The following is a 21,702-nucleotide window of genomic DNA, read 5'->3' on the forward strand; positions in this document are numbered from 1 at the left end:
TTCAACATTTGTCGCTCGCCGCATGTGGGTTAGTCTTTTTCCTATAACATCTTGGGAAAATAAAAATAAAAAAAAGCGTTCCGCAGTTAATGAATACTATCCCGCAGTCAAACTTGACCTCATTAACTCATTAAAATGGGCACCTGCCAAATCCAAGTAATTAAATAAATTCAAACGTGTTTCCGTTAGCATCTCGCGGTGGGGCAATGGTTAACGTCGCACTTTTTTTTTTTTTTTTTTTCACACTTTAATTTACAACTTTGCCTCAACGGTTTGGGTTCGATCCTCATACTTACTTTTTTTTTTCCACACACATCTCCAAACATCCGGGCAACGCTGGGTACCCCTCGCTAGTCTATATATATAAAAGCGAAAATGTATGTATGTATGTGCGCTTTTCCTCGATGTCCACAAAAGGCTTTTTTCAGAGAAGCGCTCGCTCGCTCGCTTCGCAACTTCTTAAAACTTTTTATATCATCTATAAATTGTAATATCTCACTCTTAACCACGGAGCTCGCCTGTCTATTTAATTTTATTGACTTTCAAATGTTAATTATTCCACATTTCCCGCATCGGCATGCGTTACATTCAGTTTTCGGTATAAACAAAAAGCGAAACTCGACTCTAATCACCGGCCCAGAGCCAGTTGTCTCTAGAGAGCTAAGTAACGTTTGTTCAATGTCGACTTCGTCATATCAGACGGTAGCTTTCATTTCGAGACGAGACACTCCCCCTAATAAACAGGGAGCTGGTTTTCCCCGAACTTAGTTAAAAACAAACAAACCAATTTATTTATTTATTTAAAAACTGTCTCGCACAAAATCGTAACTGCTGAATAGCTATCGCCGTCACGTCAATCAAAAACGCGCACCTGTTTTTTTTTTTTTTTTTTTTTTTTTTTTTTCACACTTTACTATTTTCCAACTGCGCGTCGTGAAGGCTTCGTTTTTTTTTCACGGGCACCTGTTTTTTTTTACTATGCGCGTCAAGGCTTCCGGTTTTTTTCACACACACCTACAAACACCCGGGCAACGCCGGGTACCCCTCGCTAGTCTATATATATAAAAGTCAAAATGTGTGTGACCATTTCGTGTATGTCTCGTAAAGGCTTCTTTCGCACACGCTCCCGGGGTCGTTACTATCGCTTAAAACTGTTTATATAGGTCCTATATAATAATATCTAGGATTTAGGAAAGCACGTAGCAAAAACCGTCCTCTCATGACGAATTCGCTTCTACGCATGCGTCATATGACGTCGTAACTTGATTTAGTTTAAAGATTAAAAAAAAATGAGGTAATTTTGTGTACGTCATGTTAGGTCAGTTGGTTAGAGCGCTGGGTCATTATCTAAACGTTTTGGGTTCGAATCGTGGTGTGAGATGTCTTTTTCTTTTTTTTTTTTATTTTTTAAATTTTAATTTAATTTAATTTAAGCAGGGTTATTTAAGCCATTTTTCACGTAACGTTCGTTTTTCTGTTTTTTTTTACTTCGCTTATTCTTAGGTTTTAATTACCGACCACACACACACACCCAAAAACACCCGGCCAACGCCGGGTACCCACCGATTTTTTAAATTTTAATATTTTTCACGTGTTTTTGGTTTTTATTTTTCAGATTTTTTAAAGAAGTTTTAACGTTCATTTTTCTGTTTTCTTTTTTGTTTTCCCGATTTTTACATTTAACAGCGTTCGTTTGCCTTACGTTTAACTTTTTTTATTTAATATTTAAAAATATTTACTTCGCTTATTCTTATGTTTTGATAATGTAGCATCTTGGTAAGTTGTCAGGCTATGCACCTCAAGGCTTTGGGTTCGAGCCTACCTCCCTACCAAAGTTGTTTTTTTTTCTTTTACACCCTGGCAACGACGGGCACCCCTGCTAGTAATAAATAATTAAAAAAAATTTTTTTTAAATACCAGAAATTTTTCAAATTAAAATAATTCAAGATATATTGATATGATTCTCAAGTATTTAAATTCATCAACTGAATTTCATAAGTATAAATTTTTATGAAGAAAATTGCCTAATTCTTGTTTCTTTTTCTTTTGATTTTAGACAAGCAGAAGCTCGTACTGAAGAAAGTGGAACCATGGAATAGTGTGCGCGTTACGTTCAATCTTCCGCGAGAAGCAGCTCTTCGTTTAAAACATTTGGCTCAGCAAGGGCATGTGGCATTGCGAGAATTAGGCGTATTGGCTGTGCAAATTGAAGGTGACCAGTTGATATCTTTGACCATTGCTGGTCATAACAATGAACGGACAGAGTTGGTGTTCAAAACCTCTTCCTCTCACAGTGCAGCCATGTCAACTCCATTGTTTGAGCAAATTCAATTTGGTGCAAGCAAGGAACGTAGTGGAAACGTGCCTCCAGTACCAACTAGTAAAAAAGATGTTAGTAAGTTTATTAGTCCAGGTTTGGCAGACTCTATATTGAATTCTTCTATTCCCGCAAGTGAAGTTTTTAGATCCCCCAATGTGGTCGCGTCATCATGTGAACCGATACCATTTCGATCGAACAGTGTAATTAACACAGTCTCCTTATCTCGTTGCTTAACAACAACAACTTCTTCGGCATTGCCACCTGGGCGGTGTCCCACTGGATACCCAGCATCTCAAAGTCAAGGATTGCTGTCTGGTCCTGGCACTAGCCGCAGTCCAATTGGCCAGCCTGGACTAAAATTCCCCTCCCCTCCAAATCTGCCTCATACCTCGACGACTACACGAGCCAGTGTAAGTCCTGTTAGCCTACCACCGCCTCCACCTTATCCGCATACAACAACAGCAGCGACGACGACTGTGAACAATGTACCTCGCATGTGTAAGCCTGTCACATCTTCCAGTCCTCTTCTGGTAAATCTGCTTCAAACAGATGCTACATCAGTGCCCTTCAACAATCTTACGTCGAGTAAGATGCTTCCCCCTCCAGATGCAAGTCCTCCGAAGCGTAAACGGCGGCAAAGAAAAGTGAAAGAGACCAAAAATCCAGGAACGATTCCTGGCATTGCGGACGAGCATTCTGCCCATTGTATGCCCATGTATAATATATCGACCTCTATGGTCACTAGTAGTACGAACACTCTGTCTACTTCGGTAGTCAATACGGACATGGTGTCTGCACCCAATGTCACCTGCCCAAACACGATATTCAACCCCAAGGCTAGTAATATTGTTTCTGTAAAATCTCCAAATCCAGAATCGTTATTTGTTGATCATAGAAAAAGTAATGTAACGACAAATATTCAACAGTCTTCTATAGGACAGCCTGGACAGATCTCAACGGTATTGTCGAAGGAATCCAGTGGAGGAGTGAAACTTATCAATCCTCATACAGGTCATTTAGAGCCAGTTGATGAGGGAAGCCCTTCAAGATCTGAAAATGTGCAGGATGTTAACTCAATGTTTGAAAACCAGTTGCTTTCGGGGGAAGTGTTTGGTGGGATGAAGACAAAGTTGCCTGTCAATAACCAAGAATCTGAAAGTGGTAGTCCAAAGACGTTGTCCCCCTGTCCAAACTCATTACCAAATAAGAACGCCTATATTTGTGACAGTCTTGGACATCACAATAATATCAATCTTATAAGATCGGCTGGCTGTGGTCATGTACAACAAGGCAACTCAAAAGAACAAATGTCATCTTCAGTTGGACTAAACGGCCAGAAGTTATTCGTACCCTCCAAACCCAGCCAAAATGTATCAAACTCTGCCGTGGCAGCATTTCATTCTAGTTATACGAAAGATTTGAACAAGCTTTTTGCTCCGGAAAATAAGTCGGTACCAATTTCTTCGGCACAGCATCATATGTCTGGAGGCGAAGTGGTCATCAACATGACGTCCAACGTGTCAGAAACTAATCGACCTGAAGTGGGTCAGTTACTAACTAAGAAAATTGCTGTCGGGCTAGGTTCTAGTATCCGCAAGCAGAGAAAGTCTTGTGTTAACAATGCGTCAAAAACCAACAAGGCAGAACGACACAACACCACCTGGGGTTCGGATAAGCACAATGTACCGTTCTACAAGAACTTCTCTGATAAAGGCAATCCCTCAGGAACCAGTCTCGGCAGTGGCACTGCGTCGGTGTCGACCATGATTCAGCAAAATGCTGCTAAAGCTTCATCTCAGGGCAAATTTGCTGGTATGGACAGGCATGATCGGTCAGCTAGCAATGACAACAGCAGCAGCAACACAGTTAATCAGCGTGATGCTGTAACGACGGAACTGAATCAGATCCTCGAGAGCCCTGATAGCAACAAAATGGCATCCCTGTCGGATGCAGAGTCTGAGAACTCAAATCAAAGTAGTATCACTGGATCGCTGCCGGTTGTCCATAACCCATTCCCAGATATGAACACTAATGTAAAAAATGTAATGTCTCTGAGCCACGACTCTGGCTTAGGCAGCGTGTCAGAACCGTCGGACGACACTCCGTCGGAATCTGGGGACAGCGAGATATTGAAATCAACTTTGAAATCAAACTGTAAAGATGATAACAGCAAGCTTTTTGATAATGCTTTGTATGTTATGCACGAACATTCGGACGGTGTGAAGATTAGCACCTCCAATTATACATTTCCTGGAAGTAGCATATCAACCACTCAGCATCATCATCAGCATCCGCATCATCATCATCATCATCATCATCAACAACAGCAACAGCAGCAGCATCAACCCCACCAGCAAATTGGTAACTCCCAGATTTCCATTGCATTACAAAGCAATAGCCTGTCAACAGGTTTAGTTGGCACGCGGCAGGTGCAGCAATCCTCGTCTACACAGGTGCCGTCCTCCGCTGTTGGACGTGCACTGTGCACTTCTGCCACAACCAAAAGCCAATTGGGCCTCCCTGGTTGGACTACAAGTACAGCTAGCAACAGTAGTAGTAATACGGCGCTTGCTGCTACTGCTGCAAGCACTGCCTCTTCCCAGTTACCGCCCTCCCCTAATATAACTAAAGTTCTTATCCCAAATGTCCCTTCTACACAAATTACATGTTCCCCTTCTGTGTCCCAGTTATCAACTAGTCTGCACAGTTACTTCACAACATCACCTTCTGTAATTTCTTCGTGTAATGCGACTGTTTCAAGTGTCTTTGATTCAAGACCATTTTGTGCCCACCTGACAACCTCGCAAGGTAGGTAACCTGTCTTGCATTTGTGCTTTATATTCATATCACCCGTTACCTTTGTTTGGAAATCTTTTTTTATGTTTCAGAGTTTTTGAGATGAGGATTGATAATTTGGATTATTCCGACTATTGTTCTCATCTTGAATGTTGTTCTCATATTTTGGCTGATTTAACCTCCAATCTTCTTCAGGTTTGTCTTATTGAACTACAAGGGATGTTCCAAAAGTAATACTTTCTATTGTTTTATTCTACCTGTATGGATCAGAAAGGATTGTACATTGCATTGTTATGATGAATGAACTTGTACATTCATGTCCTGAAAATTTCATCTCTTTGATGCAAATACTTAAGGTGAGAGACTCTAAGAAAGCAATCCCTGTCCTGGGCATGTGAAAAGCAGAGATGCATCATTGAATTGCTGGCAAAAGTGCACTGAGAATGGTGATGACTATGTAGAAAAATAAATTCTGGAGTACAAAAAGTCACTCGTTTTAATGGTACCACTTCTGTCTTTGTAGCTTGTCAACTTTTTTAGGATTTAAAACGGAAACCTTTATTTAATTCATGAGAGTAGCTTGCCATGATCAGTTGTAAGTAGCAGTCTTCTGGAGGTTAAAAGTTGAATCCGCAATGCAAGTGATATTAAGAATACAATTATGAATTACTTAAGACTGCTACCCAGTCATGACTAATGGAACCAAAGTTCAATATTCCGGACAGATTCTAGAGTGAGACATGATGCATCTGAAGAAGACCGGAGGTTACAATCAATCAAAACATAAATAACATTCAAATTATCCAAATAATACAATTTTTTCTTTTCAAATGTTAGTTCTCTACAAGAACATGTTTCTTCTTATGGAAAGTAAAGATACTTATCTCCTATATAATAAAATGACTGCAGAAATTTCCCTCTGGACCAAAGTATCATAGGTTTGCAACAACAGATTCATACAAATTCAATAGATCTAGCCTAGTAGCCATCATCTTCTGTAGCTTTCAAACACCATTATAGACACATTCAGTTGTGATAATAAAATGTTACATTGCATCTAGCAAGCAACACCATCACAATCGCAACACCTTTAGAGGAAGGAATTTATATTTTTCTCTCAGTTGTCACCCGGTACCAATTCTACATTTTTCAGCGATACTGTGATTACACGACTATAACTGACTGATGGATACATAGACATAACATAATCTTTCCGTTTCATAAATAATAAAGTCTGTCCATTTTGATTGGTTGAACTCTGAAAATTCTCATATTCCTGAATCCAATTCCTCCCTTTATAAACAAACGGTTATTAAAATTAAAATATGACGTCACAAAGAGACATATTATTTGGCCCAGCGATGAGTCTGATACAAAAAAAAAAACAAAAACAACTTCTGTTGTTTAAGAAATTGCCAAAAAACTTAACTGTAAATTTATTGGTTTGTTTTTAAATTTGTGGCTCTCGGAATCCTTGTGTGGGTTTGTGTGCATGTGTTCGGTTGAGCGTGCGTTTGAAAAAGAAAACACAACTTTTGTTGTTGAATAAAATGCAAATAAACAATACAAACTTTAACTATTCTGGATATATATATATATATAGTAAATTTACATTTTTTATTTATTGCATTTCCATTTTTTTTTTCGTTAGTTTGTTTTGAAATTCATAGCTCTTGGAATCCTTGTTTGTGTGCGTGTGTTCGGTTGAGCATATGTTTGAAATAAAATACAAAAAAAAAAAAGAAAAAATGTAAATAAACAATACAAACTTTAACTATTCTGGATAAAAAAAAAATATATATATTCACTAAATTTATGGTATATTTTAATTTTTTATTCATTGAAAGTTTTCTTATTTCCATCAATAATTTATTCTTGATAAAACACTATACTTTCATACAAAAATAAAATCAGCTAAAATTTTTATTTTACAAGATTTTCAAATGTGTGCTCAGATGTTCATACTAAAATTAAACCCTCATGTTTATGCCTTCGCCAATTTAAGGTATCTGAAACTATTGAGAACATAAACATAAGAAACATACATTTTGCCTTTTTTTTTTTTTCTTTTTTCGTTTGTTTTCCATTTATACAAACTGAGCCACAACAATCCGTGACCAGGTACAGCTAGTCTAATATATAAAAGGCAAAGTGTGTGTGTATGTGTGTGTGTGTCTCGCAAATACTTTCGACACACGACAGATCCTCACAAAATTGATATCATTTTGAAACTCGATGTCTTGAATGACAAATACAAAAAAATTGGCCAAAATCTTTTATTCCTTCATCCTCAACTCAGCCGTTTTGTACAAGGCAGGGTCACTTTTTTCGGCAACATTTTAGCAAGTCATTGTCACTATTGCTTAATTTCGACATTCATGACTTCCGTTTTTTTTTTTTTTTCACCTTTTCCTCCTTTGCGTTACGGGTTTGAGCCTGCCTGCCTAATACCATTTTTTTTTTTTTAACACTGCTCTTCGCCCAAACTGCCTACTGTTGTTTTGATTCCTCCCCACGGCTACTACCACATTTTTTTCTATTCCCTCCACCTGGTTCTTTACTACACCTCCACACAACGCTGCAGACATGAAAGTAGTAAATAGACACCCACAAAAAATAATTTACATGTTCTTTAAAGTTTTTATTTTCTTGGCCGACAGACTCTACAAAGTAATAATAAAAGTTTGAAACGTCGATATTTTATATTACTTCACATTTTTTGTTTCAGATATTAATTTATCTGTCATATATTACTAATTAAGTATGACACTGACGCATTAGCATTTTCAGAGTTTCAAAGGATCAAAAACGGTCCTCTCGTGACGACGACCAGTTCTACGCATGCGTCAGATGACGTCATGACCTGATTTACTTTAAATAGTTGAAAAAAAAATGACTAAATTTCATGTACGTCGCGTTAGGTCAGTTGGTTAGCGCGTTGGTTCATTATCTAAACATTTTGGGTTCGAATCGTGGTGTGAGGTGTCTTTCTTTTTTTTTTTTCGATTTTTTAAATTTAAATATTGAACCAGTGTTATTTAAGCTATTTTTCACGTGATGTTCGTTTTTCTGTTTTTTTGTTTTTTTTTTTACTTCGCTTATCCACCCCCGACCACACACCCAAAAACACCTGGGTACCCACCGATTTTTAAAATTTTAATATCGAAACAGGCTTATTTAAGCCATTTTTCACGTGTTCGTTTTTCTGTTTTCTTTTTTGTTTTTTCGATTTTTACATTTAACATCGTTCATTTGCCTTGCGTTTGTTTGTTTTTTGTGTTTTTTTTATTCGATGTTTTGATTATATATAATTCCTTCACCCTAAACTGGGCCCTTTTTTATAAGGAGGATGCCGAAAAAATCGTTCCTTCATTTTCTCTGCTCCTGCTACTACAACAATAACATCATGTTTAACCTAGAAAACGTTCACGTTAGTTTCAACCACCTGCAAGTGTTTTTAAAGGTTTAATTTTATCCGTTATTAAGTGTATGTCTCTTTGGCGTAGGGGTAACGTATCAGGCATTTTTTTTCCGCCTTAGCCTTGATGCTTCGGGTTCGGGCCTGTCTTTCTACCTAAACTTTTTTTCCTCTTTTACACCTTTTTTTTTTTTTAACCGTTTGTTCGCTGTTTTGCTTTGTTTTGGTTTTCCAATTTTTCTTAATATGGTGTTTCTTTTTATATTAAAACAGGGTCACCCTGTCCTCCAAACACTCGGGCAACGCCGGCTAGTCAATATATATAAAATGCAAAATGTGTGTTAGTGTGTGTGCATTTTTTCTGTATGTCCGGCAAAGGCTTTTTTTTTGGCTGGTTCTCGGCTTGCTCGCTAATTCTTATAACTTTTTATATGCTACTGGGATAATATCTAAGATTTACGAAACAACGTCGTAAATATCTTTTATTTTAGCGGCTTTATCTTACAAAATTTGCGCTGTGAATTCGTTTTCTCTGCTACGGCGTGATGTTTGACCTAGAAAACCACCTCAGTTTTTAAACGCTTATTTTCGACTCTTCTAAAGTTCCTACCTTCGTGGCGTCATGCTATGTCATCAGGCAATTAACCTCAAGGCTTCAGGTTCGAGCCTACCTTCCTCCCAAAACTTCTTCACTGTTTTTTTTGTCTTTGTTTGTTTTTTTTAATATTTAAACAGGGTTTTGTTTTGACCCCCCCCAAATACACACACACACGCACGAAAACCCGAGCAACTCTGGGTACCCCCTGCTAATATATATATATATATATATATATATATATATATAAAAGGCAAAATGTGTGTTAGTGTGTGTGCATTTTTTGTGTATGTCTGGCAAAGGGTTTGGGAGGGTGGATCGAGGCGTTAACTCTTTCTTAGAATCTTTTATATGCTACCTAGATTATAATATGTCCGATTTACGAAAGGGGGTGGTGTGTGTCTTTTATTTGGGCGATTTTTACACGCTATTTTCACAATATTTTTTACTCTCCGCATGTTTGTTCGGCTTTGTCATATATAAGCGAAACTGAACCATAGCAAAATTAGCCTCCCTGGCCCTCATGTTTGGAACATCCAGAAAGCAACAAAGTTTGATCAATGCAGCTAAAATTCGTCATATCAGACAATTGCTATTCATTACGACACTCCCATTTAAATGGAGAGCTGGTTTTCCCAAACATCTTGGGGGGGAAACAAACAACATACACAGAAACTATCTTGCAGCCAAAGTTAAGTGCGTTTCATTCCCTATGGTGTGATGGTTGACCTTATTTAATTCACGCACCTGTCACAACACTTTTTAATCGTTTCATTTCACACATTTTCAGTTCTCTGCCAGTGTAGTGTGGCGGTAAGTCATTAGCCTATTAACCTCAAGGGTTTGGGTCCGAGCCTCTTTTTTTTCTTTTACACCTCCAAACACCCGGGCAACGCCAGGCATCCCTGCTAGTCTTTAATATAAACCTCAAATGTCTGTTAGTATGTTTGTATGCCTCACTAAAACTTTTGCCACACGTGACCAACACTGACAAAATTGGTATCGTTTGAAAGCTCAGTCTCTCAGGGTAATCGCTGCTATTTTCATTTATTTTAGGGGGTTTTGAAACTTTTTTTTTTTTTTTTTTTAGGGCTCCATGATCAATATCCTTACCATAAAACCTCTCTATATCCGGGCAATGCCTGATACCCTGTCCACTAATGATGACAGATGGCTCAAATAATCTGTAATGTTTTGGGTTTTGTCCAGAATTCCCCTTATATTAAAAACGAAAATAAAGAAAAATCTGTATAATTTAAATACACATGACGAAACAAATATCATATTCCAAAAATTATGTAAATTGATCTTGTAGTTTTAGTTTTAAATAAGAAAATCAAATTTTATGAGTATCAAGAGTCACCATTTTGCTCACCATTTTGAAAAAATATCTTGAAAAACTAGTGAGATAATTCCACAATAATTCCTACTTACTAGATTTATGTCGTAATGCCTACAAATTCCCATTAATAGCTTAAAAATGATTTTCTTTATAAAAATAAAACTACTCGATCAATTTGTGATTTTTGGAAGATAATATCTTTGTTCTGTGATGATCATGGTGGAAAAGTATGTCATAGTAATCATCATTCAATCCGAAGCAACGTCGGCTTTTCCTGCTAGTTTATTATATATGCATACTAGAATACCTGTCCCAGGACAGGAAAAAAGAAGTCCTTGAACCAAACAGTTTTGCACCATGTTTATTTTCCCTTACACAGATTAAAATCAAGATAAGATTATATTAAAGCTTATGTCTAGAATCCTTATTTCAATTTTAATCAAAATCCATTACATGAATTTAAGATTTAAAGTTAAGAGGTTTTGAGAAGAAATTAGAATTAGGGAATCTTGCTTAATTGGTGTTCAATGACTATGGATCAAATTTAATGCAAATCTGAAATGTTTAAATTTTCAAATGGAAGGTTGTGCCTATATTATGCTCCATAAAACTCTTTAAAATACTCCAAAGAAACTGAAATTTGGGAATTTGTTTAAATTTCATTTCCTCAAAGTATTCCATTGGCCAGTACTGGGGACAATCGTGATTCTATAACCAGACTGTCTTACTGTGGAGATATGATAATCCCATCACAAAAGAGGTAGTTTCTGCACAGAAAGTCAGTGTCTTGATCAGATTAGCTATTTAGATGCAAGTATGTTCCTCTAGTGAAATATATCAAATCAACTTATCCCATACCACAGTTAAGATGAGAGAAGTAGTCTGAATAATCAAAAATCAGACTTAGCGAGGTCATTTTTAAGGATTGCTTATTGTCTGTTGGTCTGAAGTATTGTCCGATTCAGTTCTAGGATGTTCACCTTCAGAGACTTTATCTTTTTACCCGTTGAGAAGGAGTTTATTGCTAATTGCCTGAAGTGCCCCTATTAGAGAATGTTAACTGAGATGCCTAGACAATTTTTGTTTATCCTAAGTGTTCTTCTAGGGATCTGGGTTTTCAAATCCCACTTTCTCTGACCCTATGTCTGATCTTCTAACCATAGCAGGAAAGTAAATAAAAGCTTGAAATGTAAGCATGGTGTTTTGAAATAATGCCAGATTTTTTAAGGTTAAGTTGAAGTTTGGAAAAAAAAAATGTTTATAATAAGTACTTATTTATTTACCTCCATTCAAGGACAGTTTTATTTTCTTTATCAAAACTTAATTATTATGTGATGACTTTGGAACATTTATATTTAACATACACCAAGGCGATTCTTAATACATGATATACAGAGATATTAACTAATACATACCATCATTATTTTTTTATTTATTCCTCTGCATATTATCTTTATCAGTGTTGGTATTTATAATTCTGTATTTTGGTTGCTATTTTCTCTCACCTTCTTTAAATGTATTGTTCAATTATAGTGATTTTATTTTCTTCATAATTACATATAATAGTAATGTAATGTTTGCTTCTTACATGTTTAGATCAGATGAATTGATGATTTTAAGGTTAATTTTTTAATTAACACTCCTGACATTGTGACATAAGCAGTCGTGTTCAGTCTGACATGAATACTCTCATAAACCTTTATATTTAGTTTTTCTGTTTTCATGTTTTATAAAAATAAAAACAATTTAAATTCTATATTAATGAAATGCAATATCATATTTTCTTGTGTATAATAAGATTAATCTACATTCATGTCTATAAAATAAATTCTAAATTTAACCAAATTCAATTTTACTGTTTATTAATATACTAGCGGGGGTACCCGGCGTTGCTCGGGTGTTTGGAGGTGTGTGTGTGTGTGTGTGTGTGTGTGTGTGTGTGTGTGTGTTGGAAGGGATAGATCAAAACAAAAATTAAATAAAATAAAAATAAAAAAATGTTGGGCAGGTGTTTGGAGGTGTAAAAGAAAAAAAAAGTTTTGGTAGGAAGGTAGGCTCGAACCCGAAATCTTGACACGAAGGTGGGAAAAAAAGGGGGAAAAAAACCCCTGACATCTAACCTGCTTGGCCACAAGGAGAGAGGAAGCGAAAACTGTCTTAATTTAATGTTTATAAAGTGAAATTGACAGGTGCGAGAATTTAATAAGGTCAAACATCACGCGACTTAAGTTTGGCACTGCAAGCTAGTTTCTGTGTATTTGTTTGTTTCCCCCCCGCTAAATGAATAGCAATTGTCTGATATGACGGGGTTTTTTCCTCAGCATTGATCAAACCTTATTTGCTTTCTGGACGTCTTGACACATAGGGCCGAGAATACAAATTTGTTTTCACGGTTTCGCTTTTTTTATACTGAAAAGTCAAAGACACGCACGTAAGCCAATAAATATGGTGAAAATCACGCATAGAAGTTGCCCAAATTAAAGATACACGTCGAGTCGTTTCTGTAAATCTTAGATATTATCATCTCAGTAGCATATAAAAAGTTATAATGAGCGGCTAACCCCGAGAACCACCCCGAAAAAAGCCTTTGCCAGAGACACAGAAAAATGCATGCATACACAAACACATTTTGTCTTCTTCTATATTTATAAAAGGCAAAATAAATGTGTGTGTGTGCACGTCCACTTTTTGTGTGTGTCCGGCAGAGGTTTTTTAGGGTGGGTGCGCTCGGTCGAGTCACTCTTTAAAACTTTTTATATACTGTCTAAAGCATAATATCTATGAGTTACAAATGGAGGTCGCGTCTATCTTTAATTTGCATAACTTTTACGTGCAATTTTCAAGATTTTTTTTATCACAGCGTCTTCGTTTTGCTTTTCAGTATAAAAAAGCGAAACTGAATCCGCACCATCAGTTCCTTGGCATTCGTGGTAGGAACGTCCTGAAAGCAAATCGGTTTTGATCAATGTGGCAAAAATCGTTATATCAGACAATTACTTTTCAAATGGACACCCTCATTTTTTTTAATTTGGTTAAATAAACAGCCAAAGTTGAGGAAAGAAAAACTGCCTTGCAGCAAAACTTAACTGCCGAATATGTTTGTCCTCATTATCATTAAATTCGCGCACCTGTCAACATTTATAAGCCTTAAATTAACAGTTTTCTCTTCCTCTCCCCTCGTGGCCGAGCGGGTTAGATGTCACATTTTTTTCCCTTTCTTTTCCACCTTCGTATTAACGCTTCGGGTTTGAGCCTACCTTCCTACCAAAACTTTGTTTTCTTTTACACCTCCAAACACCAGGGTTTTTGTTTTTTATCTACCCCCCTCCTCCCACCAAAATCTCCCACCTACAAACACCCGGGCAACACTGGGTACCCCTGCTAGTCTATAAATATAAAAGACAAAATGTGTGCGTGTTTGTATGTCTCGCAAAAACTTTTGACAGAGGCCATGGATTTTCGCCAGATAGGTATCATTTTCCAGTTCAAACCTTCAGCCTACAAATATCGAAAAATTGGCTAAAAACATTAATTCCCTCACCCTCAATGGCTCACCTCTTTACAGAGAGGGTAGCAAAACATCCTTCCTTCATGACAAGAAAACGATATACGCATGCGCCAATGACGTCGTGGATTAAATCAGTTTAAATATTATTAAAACCGACCCAATTTCAGCGACCCTTTCTTAGCTCAGTTGGTTAAAGAGCAGCGTCATTATCTAAAGGTTTTGAGTTCGAATCATAATGTTGGATATCTTTTTTTTTGTTTTTCCGATTTTTTTAAACAACTTTTAACATTGTCCACTTCACGCACACCTCGATTTTTTTTTTTTCAATTATTGAAACAGTTCGTTCTTTCTGTTTCCATCACATACGCTGTTTTTGCAGATTTTCTAAAGAAGTGTATTTTTAATTATTTTGATTTATCCCCCCCCACACACACACACACACTTCCAAACACCCGAGCAGCACCAGGCACCCTCGCTAGTTTATATATATATAGATAAAACTTAAGTCTTTATTATTTTGCATAAGATTTTAGTTCAAAATTAAGAAAATTTGAAGTTTTATAATAAACTAATCAACCCTTCTGATGGAGATAGTGTGTGTGTGTGTGTATATATATATATATATATATATATATATATATATATATATATATATAAATTTCTAAAGCCAAATTCGATGCTAAGATATTTTTTTTATGGGCAACTCTAGCCTTCTTCAGTGAGTTATAGCCATTGTTTTTTTTCTTCCATTGTTGAGCTATAATAATGAATTTCAATGATAGCTGATTTTTGCTGGTATCAAATGGAGATGATAATGTTTACATTTTGTGGAGAGCATGGTAATGATTTGTGTAAGAGTAACAGATCCACTATTTCTACACCGAAAAGCACTATAGAATTGTATATATACACAGGCGGCAAAAAGAAAGTCTCCACTTATAATTTTTTAAAAATTTGCAAATTTGAACTAAATTTAATGTAACTGTTTAAACAAACTATACCTCATTTGATTGGCCTTCTATTCTTCTATAATTTTACCTGTTAATATTTGACTTTTAATTGGAATATTTTAGTGTTCACGTCAATTTAAAAAAATAACTTCAAATTGAGGAGGCAAAAAGAAAGTCCGTATAATTGAGAATTGTTATTTAAATGTAACTTTAGGACATTAATGCAACACAAATACAACAGGAACACAATGAACTAGTTAATATTTAGTAGCATAGCCCTTCTGCAATTTGACAGCCTGCAATCTTTTGGGAATTCCTTGAATTAGACTGCAGAAATACTCCAGGGAAAGGGCATCCCACTTTTCTTTAATTGTTGTTCAAAGTTTTTCCAAATTTGAAATTTTATCATTGCGTAACTGTTGCTTGATGTAATGCCATCGATGTTTTCGATAGGATTGAGGTCTGGAGATTGTGCAGGCCAATTCAAACACGGAATATCATGCTCTTCTAGGAACCTCTTGACATTGCCAACTGTGTGAATGGGAACATCATCCTGCATGAAGATGGAATTATCATCCGAATTCTGACCAAAGTAGAGTAGAAAATGCTCAGTCAACATATTAATGTACTTGGTTGAATTAATTCGACTTTGCAAGCGAACTGTAGGCCCTGGACCATTGGTACTAATAATGCCCCACATCAAAATTGAACCTCCACCATCTTGCAGCGTTGAAATGGAGTACCTAGGATTAAATTCGTCTTTCCTTCAATATTGAACTTGCTTTCGTTGCTAAAAAGCACTTTTAACCAGTGTGAAGAGTCATGACCTCCATTGCATCTGACGAAATCCAGACGGCGCTTTCTATTCTTTACAGAAATCATTAGCTTGCATCTTGCAACATCTCCTCGCAAATTAAATTCCTTTAATCTGTTCTTGACAGTAGAAAGAGAGAACTTTTTACCAAGATTGCACTGTTGTTGGATTTGGGAATCTGTTTCATCAATGTTGCATATGGTGAAAAGGTCAGCATTTGCAATCCTGTCCCTTAAACTAACTCCACAAATTTCTTGAAGACAACCTTTGTGAAAAACATCTAACTCTTGAATTTATATTCTGTACAGTGTCCAAGACTGACCCACACAAGAATGTTGTGAGAACTACAGTTTTGTAGACGTGTATCTTTGTTTGAAGTCTAATACCATGAACTTTCCAAAGTCGATGGCAAAGTTTCCCAAAGGCACTGGAGGCTTTTGCAATTCTATTGACTATCTTATCAAGCGTTCCACTAGTGTTTCAACTATTTTCAAGGTAGTTGAAGTTCTTGACATATTTCAAGCTATGACCGTCAACTTGAATTGGTATTTCGGGGAATGCATGCACATGCAGGCTCTGCTTGGCATCCTCAATTTGTTTTGGTGCTGGGGCTGGCTGATGAACAACTTCAATTTTTTTTATGCTCATGGTTAATCTCAGTGTCTTGCAAGCAGCAGAGAATGTGTTCATAAGATGTTGAGCTTCCTCTAACGAAGTAACCACTCTTCCCACTCTTATAAAAACTTCCGTCAGTTATGATACACCTGCAAGTTAAGTTTCACTTAGTGCACCTATGTCAATGTTATACTTTTCAACTTCAGACAAACAAGGACTGTTTTTTGCTCTGATGCAGAGGCATTATCCTGAAGCTTATGCACATTCCAAGATCCAAAGAAACATTTATTGTATTTTGAATTGTTTTGACCGCGTGATTGGATACCCAGACAACTTCAGCTGGCTGCTAAGGTTGATATATATATTGTTATTACAATAATATATACAAAGACAACTGGTTAGAAGTCCTAAGTAATGTACCTTTCATCTTTCCGATTTCAATTGGCAGAGTATGAATCTGAATGTTGTTTTTTTTTTGGGGGGGGGTATCTCAAGCATGATTGTTATAAGAATCCATATACTACCAGTTGAAACTAGAAACAAGAAAAATAGCTTGTAGAGTTAAGAAAACCATAAAAAGTAGGTGAAGACTTCATTATTTACCAAATTTGCCACCAACACACACACACACAGACACACACACACAGTCTTCATAGACAAACCATGACTCTGTTTTAATGTTTATCATCCTATTATAACTTCATCATGTATGACATCATAAAAGATCTTCCTCGTGTCTTCCACCTGAATAGTGTGTATGGAGACAAAAAAGCAAGACTCAGACTTTTAGTAGTATATTTATTTGATTAAGATTATTTAATTTTTCCTTTCCAAATGAAAATATTGTTTATACCAATTAGAAGCTGTTAGGATTTTCACAGGTGGTAACTATATAATCCACAAAGAAATAAGTTTTGTTTCGTTTATTTTTTCGTTGGTAGATTTATAATTATAAAGATAAACATTGACTTTAAAACAGTTAAATTTTTTTTTATTTTATAGGGAACAATTTTAGCTATTATATTTTTTTCTAGCAAAACAAATGTTTTTGTGTGTCATATTTTTAAAAAGATCTTTTACTCTAGATTCTTGTTTATGATTTTGATTATGGGTCAATTAAAAAAACAAAAACAAATAAAAACAAAGTCATATCAGCTATGAGATTCTTACACAAGTGAAATGAAAAGGATGGCAAAACGAGCAGGTAATCATTTTTGGTTAAAATGGTCTCAACCTTGATATTCACTTTTTAACAATGTCAGAAAGTTGTATTCATTACTACCAAGGCTACCTGTAGGAGTATTAATTATTTATTTATCAATAACAATTTATTCTCTACTCTGAAGTAAATCTTAAAAGATGAGCTGAAATAACTAATCAAGGTAAAACTTAAAAAAAAAAAAAAAGTCTGTAGTTAGATCTTACTTAAATAAACAAGTACATGAGTAAAGTTTTCCACTCTCTCTTCTGAATCTATAAACGAAACATCTATCTGTTTGTATATTAATTTCTATTTTAGTCACAAAAATATTAAGAACGAAATATTTTTTTTTATGTTTCTGAATTCTTTAGATGAAGATGGAGAATTTGGATTATTTGGACTATTGTTCTCATCTTGAGTGTCATTTTCACAGCATATCCTCCAACCTTTTCAGGTGTATTTTATCAAACTCCAGAATCTTTACAGAATTTATGTAATCCATGGGAGCAGCATGCTCTCATTCAGTCAGCTACAACTGGTTAGAAGTCCTAAGTAATTTGCAATTGTATTTTGAGTGTTGGCCACACTGAGGATTGACAGTTTGGGGGGGGGGGAGTGGCGTGTGTGTGTGTGGGGGGGCTACATAAATTGATACATTGTAAAAATAACACTGAAGATGAGAACAGTAATCTGAATAATCCAAATATTTTTTTGTATCTATTAAAAGTATAAGAAATTTTTGCCATTATTTTTTATTCTCGGTTTAAATTAAGCCTCTTCTTTATTTATGTAAATTAAATTAACATACACGATTATTCTTTCCTTTATTATTATTACTAGCAGCGGTACCCGGCGTTGCCCAGGTGTTTGGAGGTGTGTGTTGAGCAAAAAAAAAAAAAAAAAGTGTTAGTAGGCAGGCAAGTTCGAACCCGTGACAAACTTGTGACATGAAGGCGGAAAAGAAAGTGAAAGAAAATGTGAACTTTTACAGCTACACTACGAAGCCATAGGAAGTGGAAAGTGTTCAAATTTAGCAATGTCAATCAAAATGTTGACTTGTAAAGTGAATGCAGAAATGAATGTTGGCTGAAGGCCAGTTAAGCTTTCCACCATCTCTTTAGTTTGTTTCCCCATGAAAATAGGAGTGTCCAAATGAATAGCAATTGTCTGATATGAGGGATTTCCCCCAGATTGATCAAAGTTGATTGCTTTCTGGACGTCCCGGCACTTTGCTTTTGATTCAGTTTCGCTCTTATACGAAAAGCATGAACAAACATGCGAGAGGATAGAATAGTGTGAATTTTATAAAAGCCAATGTAAATAAATCTAGATATGTCCCTTCGCAAATCGTAGATGTTATGTTCTAGGGAGTATATAAAAAGTTCTAAAATATAGTAACAATGTTAAAACTTCTTAAAAAATCAGAAGAAAAAAAAAAGAACAAAAAAATAATCCTTTTTTCGATATTAAAACCGTAAAAATCGGGGGGGGGGGGAGAAAAAAGTTTTAACATCGTTAACTTGGTTCCCCCCCTCCCATCAAGTTCATTGTTTTTTTGTTTTTTTTCCGATATTTTTAAGAAGTTTTAACATTATTTTTTTTTATATATATAATATTTAAACAGGGTTATTAAATTCGATTATTCTTTATTTTCCAATGGTAGTAGGCAGGCAGACTTGAACCTGTGACGTGAAGGCGGAAAAGAATGTGTAAAAAAAATCTGATGCGTTACCAATGCTCCATCATCTGACCGGAAGTTCACAACGTTGAAATTAAGAAAAGTCAATCAAATTGATACAACAACTTGCAAAAAATGGCAATGCCAAAAAAAGGACCCTTCCTGTAGAAAACCGGCCAGTTGAGGGTGAAGGAATTAGTGTTTTTGGCTAATTTTTCAATATTTGTTGTCTGAAGGGTCGAGGTTTAAAACGATACCTGATTGGTGAGGTACAAGAGCCTGTATCGAAAGTTTTTGCAAGACATACAAATGCACACACACACACTTATTATATAGATTAGAGTTCTTTGTTCTTTTTTATTTTCCGAAAATTCTTTATTAATGAATAATTTCTAATGATAAAACCTATACAAACTATACACTTTATTGTAAATAAAATAAATTACTGCTTAACATCACAATTACACAAATGTGTATGATAAATAAATAGAATAAGAATAAATAATAGAAATAAATAAATGCTATTAGGTTAATCAATGACATGAATAACAAGTTATTCAATTATTATGTTAATTGATGTACATATTTGACGATAATATAAACAAGTTATTTCAACTTCAAAGCGTACATATGTACAAACAAGATATATTGCTGATTTATAGCTGTTGAAAGCTTGCATAAAAATATACGGTTCTTGTACAGAATCTCTCCGATATTAACAAAAATAAAGAAAAATTTGTGTGATGTATGTACATGTGACAAAATAAAAATGCTATATTCCAAAAATCATGTAAATTGATAAAGTAATTTTATTTTTTCATCAAGAAAATCAATCTTTATGAGTAACAGAAGAGTAGCTATTTTGTCTATAAAATCTATAAAAAAAAGTAAGGGGAGATAACTTGTGAGATTTACCTCAATGTCTAGAAATTCCAATTAATCGCTTAAAAATGATTTCTTTATTAAAATAAAACTACATGATCAATTTATGTGATTTTTGGAATATATTTTCGTTTTGTCACTGGTATATACATCATACAGATTTTTTTATTTTTTTAATATAGAGAAAATCCAGGACAAGAACAAAATTCATCAACAACATTTTTTATGCTACCTCTATTTTTTAGGTCAAGAATTGAGACAAATTCCTAAATCTGTAGAAAAGTTGATAAAACACAACTGTTATGGAGTGACCTTTTCTTTTAATAATGTTGGTTTTAATATACACAGTTTGAAAGCATAGTAGATAATCACCCTCAGGTGTCTCCAGTTTCTCTATAAGAGTTTGGTAGAACACTCTAACCTGGTTTACAGAGTCTGAAGGTATAAGCTTGAAAACTGAATTTTAGGATTTAAAAAAAAAAAAAAAAAAAAAAAAAACAGGAAAGTTTTTTCAATATTCAAACTGTTGATTTTTCAGAGATTAAAAAAATTTAACTCCAACTATTGTTACAAATCCAACACCAATTTTTACCAAAACCTCCAACTCCACAACCCTAACTCTGACATGAGGATATTTCCACTTAGAAAGAAGTAAAACATGACCAAATATTCAAACAATAGAATCTGTCAGAATGTCTTCCAAAATAAGAAAGGTCTCATCTGTATGTCTACGCACTAGGTCATATGAGGAAAGTACCACTGCATCTTTTCCTAGCAATGCTATAAAAAACAACAAAACTAAGCTTGACACTCCACCAAACTTGCCCGACTTGCTTCTGGAATCTGACAAAAATAAGCAAAGATCGCAAGAAAAAATAACTATAACATAGTTATGTGAATTGAGAAGAAATTATTTTCTATTCTTTAACTTGTTCAAGTTTGAAAAATTAAGATTCAAGGTAAAAAAATAAAGAGCCCTTCAACCTAAGAAATATAAGTTATAAAGAAATCAAGTGTTAATCCCCGGAGGGAACCATGTTCATGTAGTTTTTTAAAATTAAAACTTTGTGAATGTTATTGAAAAAATTATATGATGGAGCAGATCAAAGACATTTAAGAATGTTGGATCCTGAATTATATAAGTCTGATTGAAGATTATTTCATTTTAATAAAGATTAGCAGGGGCGGGGGGCATTACCTGGGTGTTTGGAGGTGTGTGTGTGGTCACCTGGGTGTTTGTGTCGGGGGGGGGGTAAAATAAAATAAAAAGAAAGTTCTGGTAGGTAAGTATGAAAGATCGAACCCGAATCCTTGAGGCAAAGTTGGAAATTAAAGTGTGAAAAAAACGTGCAACGTTAACCACTGGGCCACCACAAAATACTAATGGAAACATGTTTGAATTTATTTAAGTATTTAGAATTGGCAGGTGCCCGTTTTAATAACTTAATGAGATCAACTTTGACTGCGGGGGGCGGTTTTTATTTACTGCGGGAACGCTTTATTTTCTTTTGTTTCCCCAAGATGTTTTTTTTTTTTTGGGGGGGGGGGGACCGTTCCCCATAAAAAGGCGATTGTCCAAATTG

At 35.3% G+C, this 21,702-nt stretch overlaps 1 protein-coding gene across 5 annotated transcripts in view; it reads left to right on the forward strand.

Annotated features, from left to right (window-relative positions):
• Nucleotides 1-21,702, forward strand: part of LOC145279834 (uncharacterized) — a 192,612-nt gene that overhangs the window by 112,239 nt on the left and 58,671 nt on the right. For all 5 annotated transcript variants that reach the window (XR_013868465.1, XR_013868466.1, XM_080131264.1 and 2 more), the window contains one exon: nt 2,057-5,128. Coding sequence is in view for 3 of the 5 variants with exons in the window: in XM_080131264.1 (XP_079987390.1) it covers nt 2,057-5,128 (3,072 nt within the window). In the remaining 2 variants the exon portion in view is untranslated. The remainder of the gene's footprint in view (nt 1-2,056; nt 5,129-21,702) is intronic.

This window comes from Euprymna scolopes, chromosome 7, assembly GCF_053919585.1.
Source record: "Euprymna scolopes isolate OS-2025 chromosome 7, ASM5391958v1, whole genome shotgun sequence".
NCBI classification, from domain to species: Eukaryota; Metazoa; Mollusca; class Cephalopoda; order Sepiida; family Sepiolidae; genus Euprymna; species Euprymna scolopes.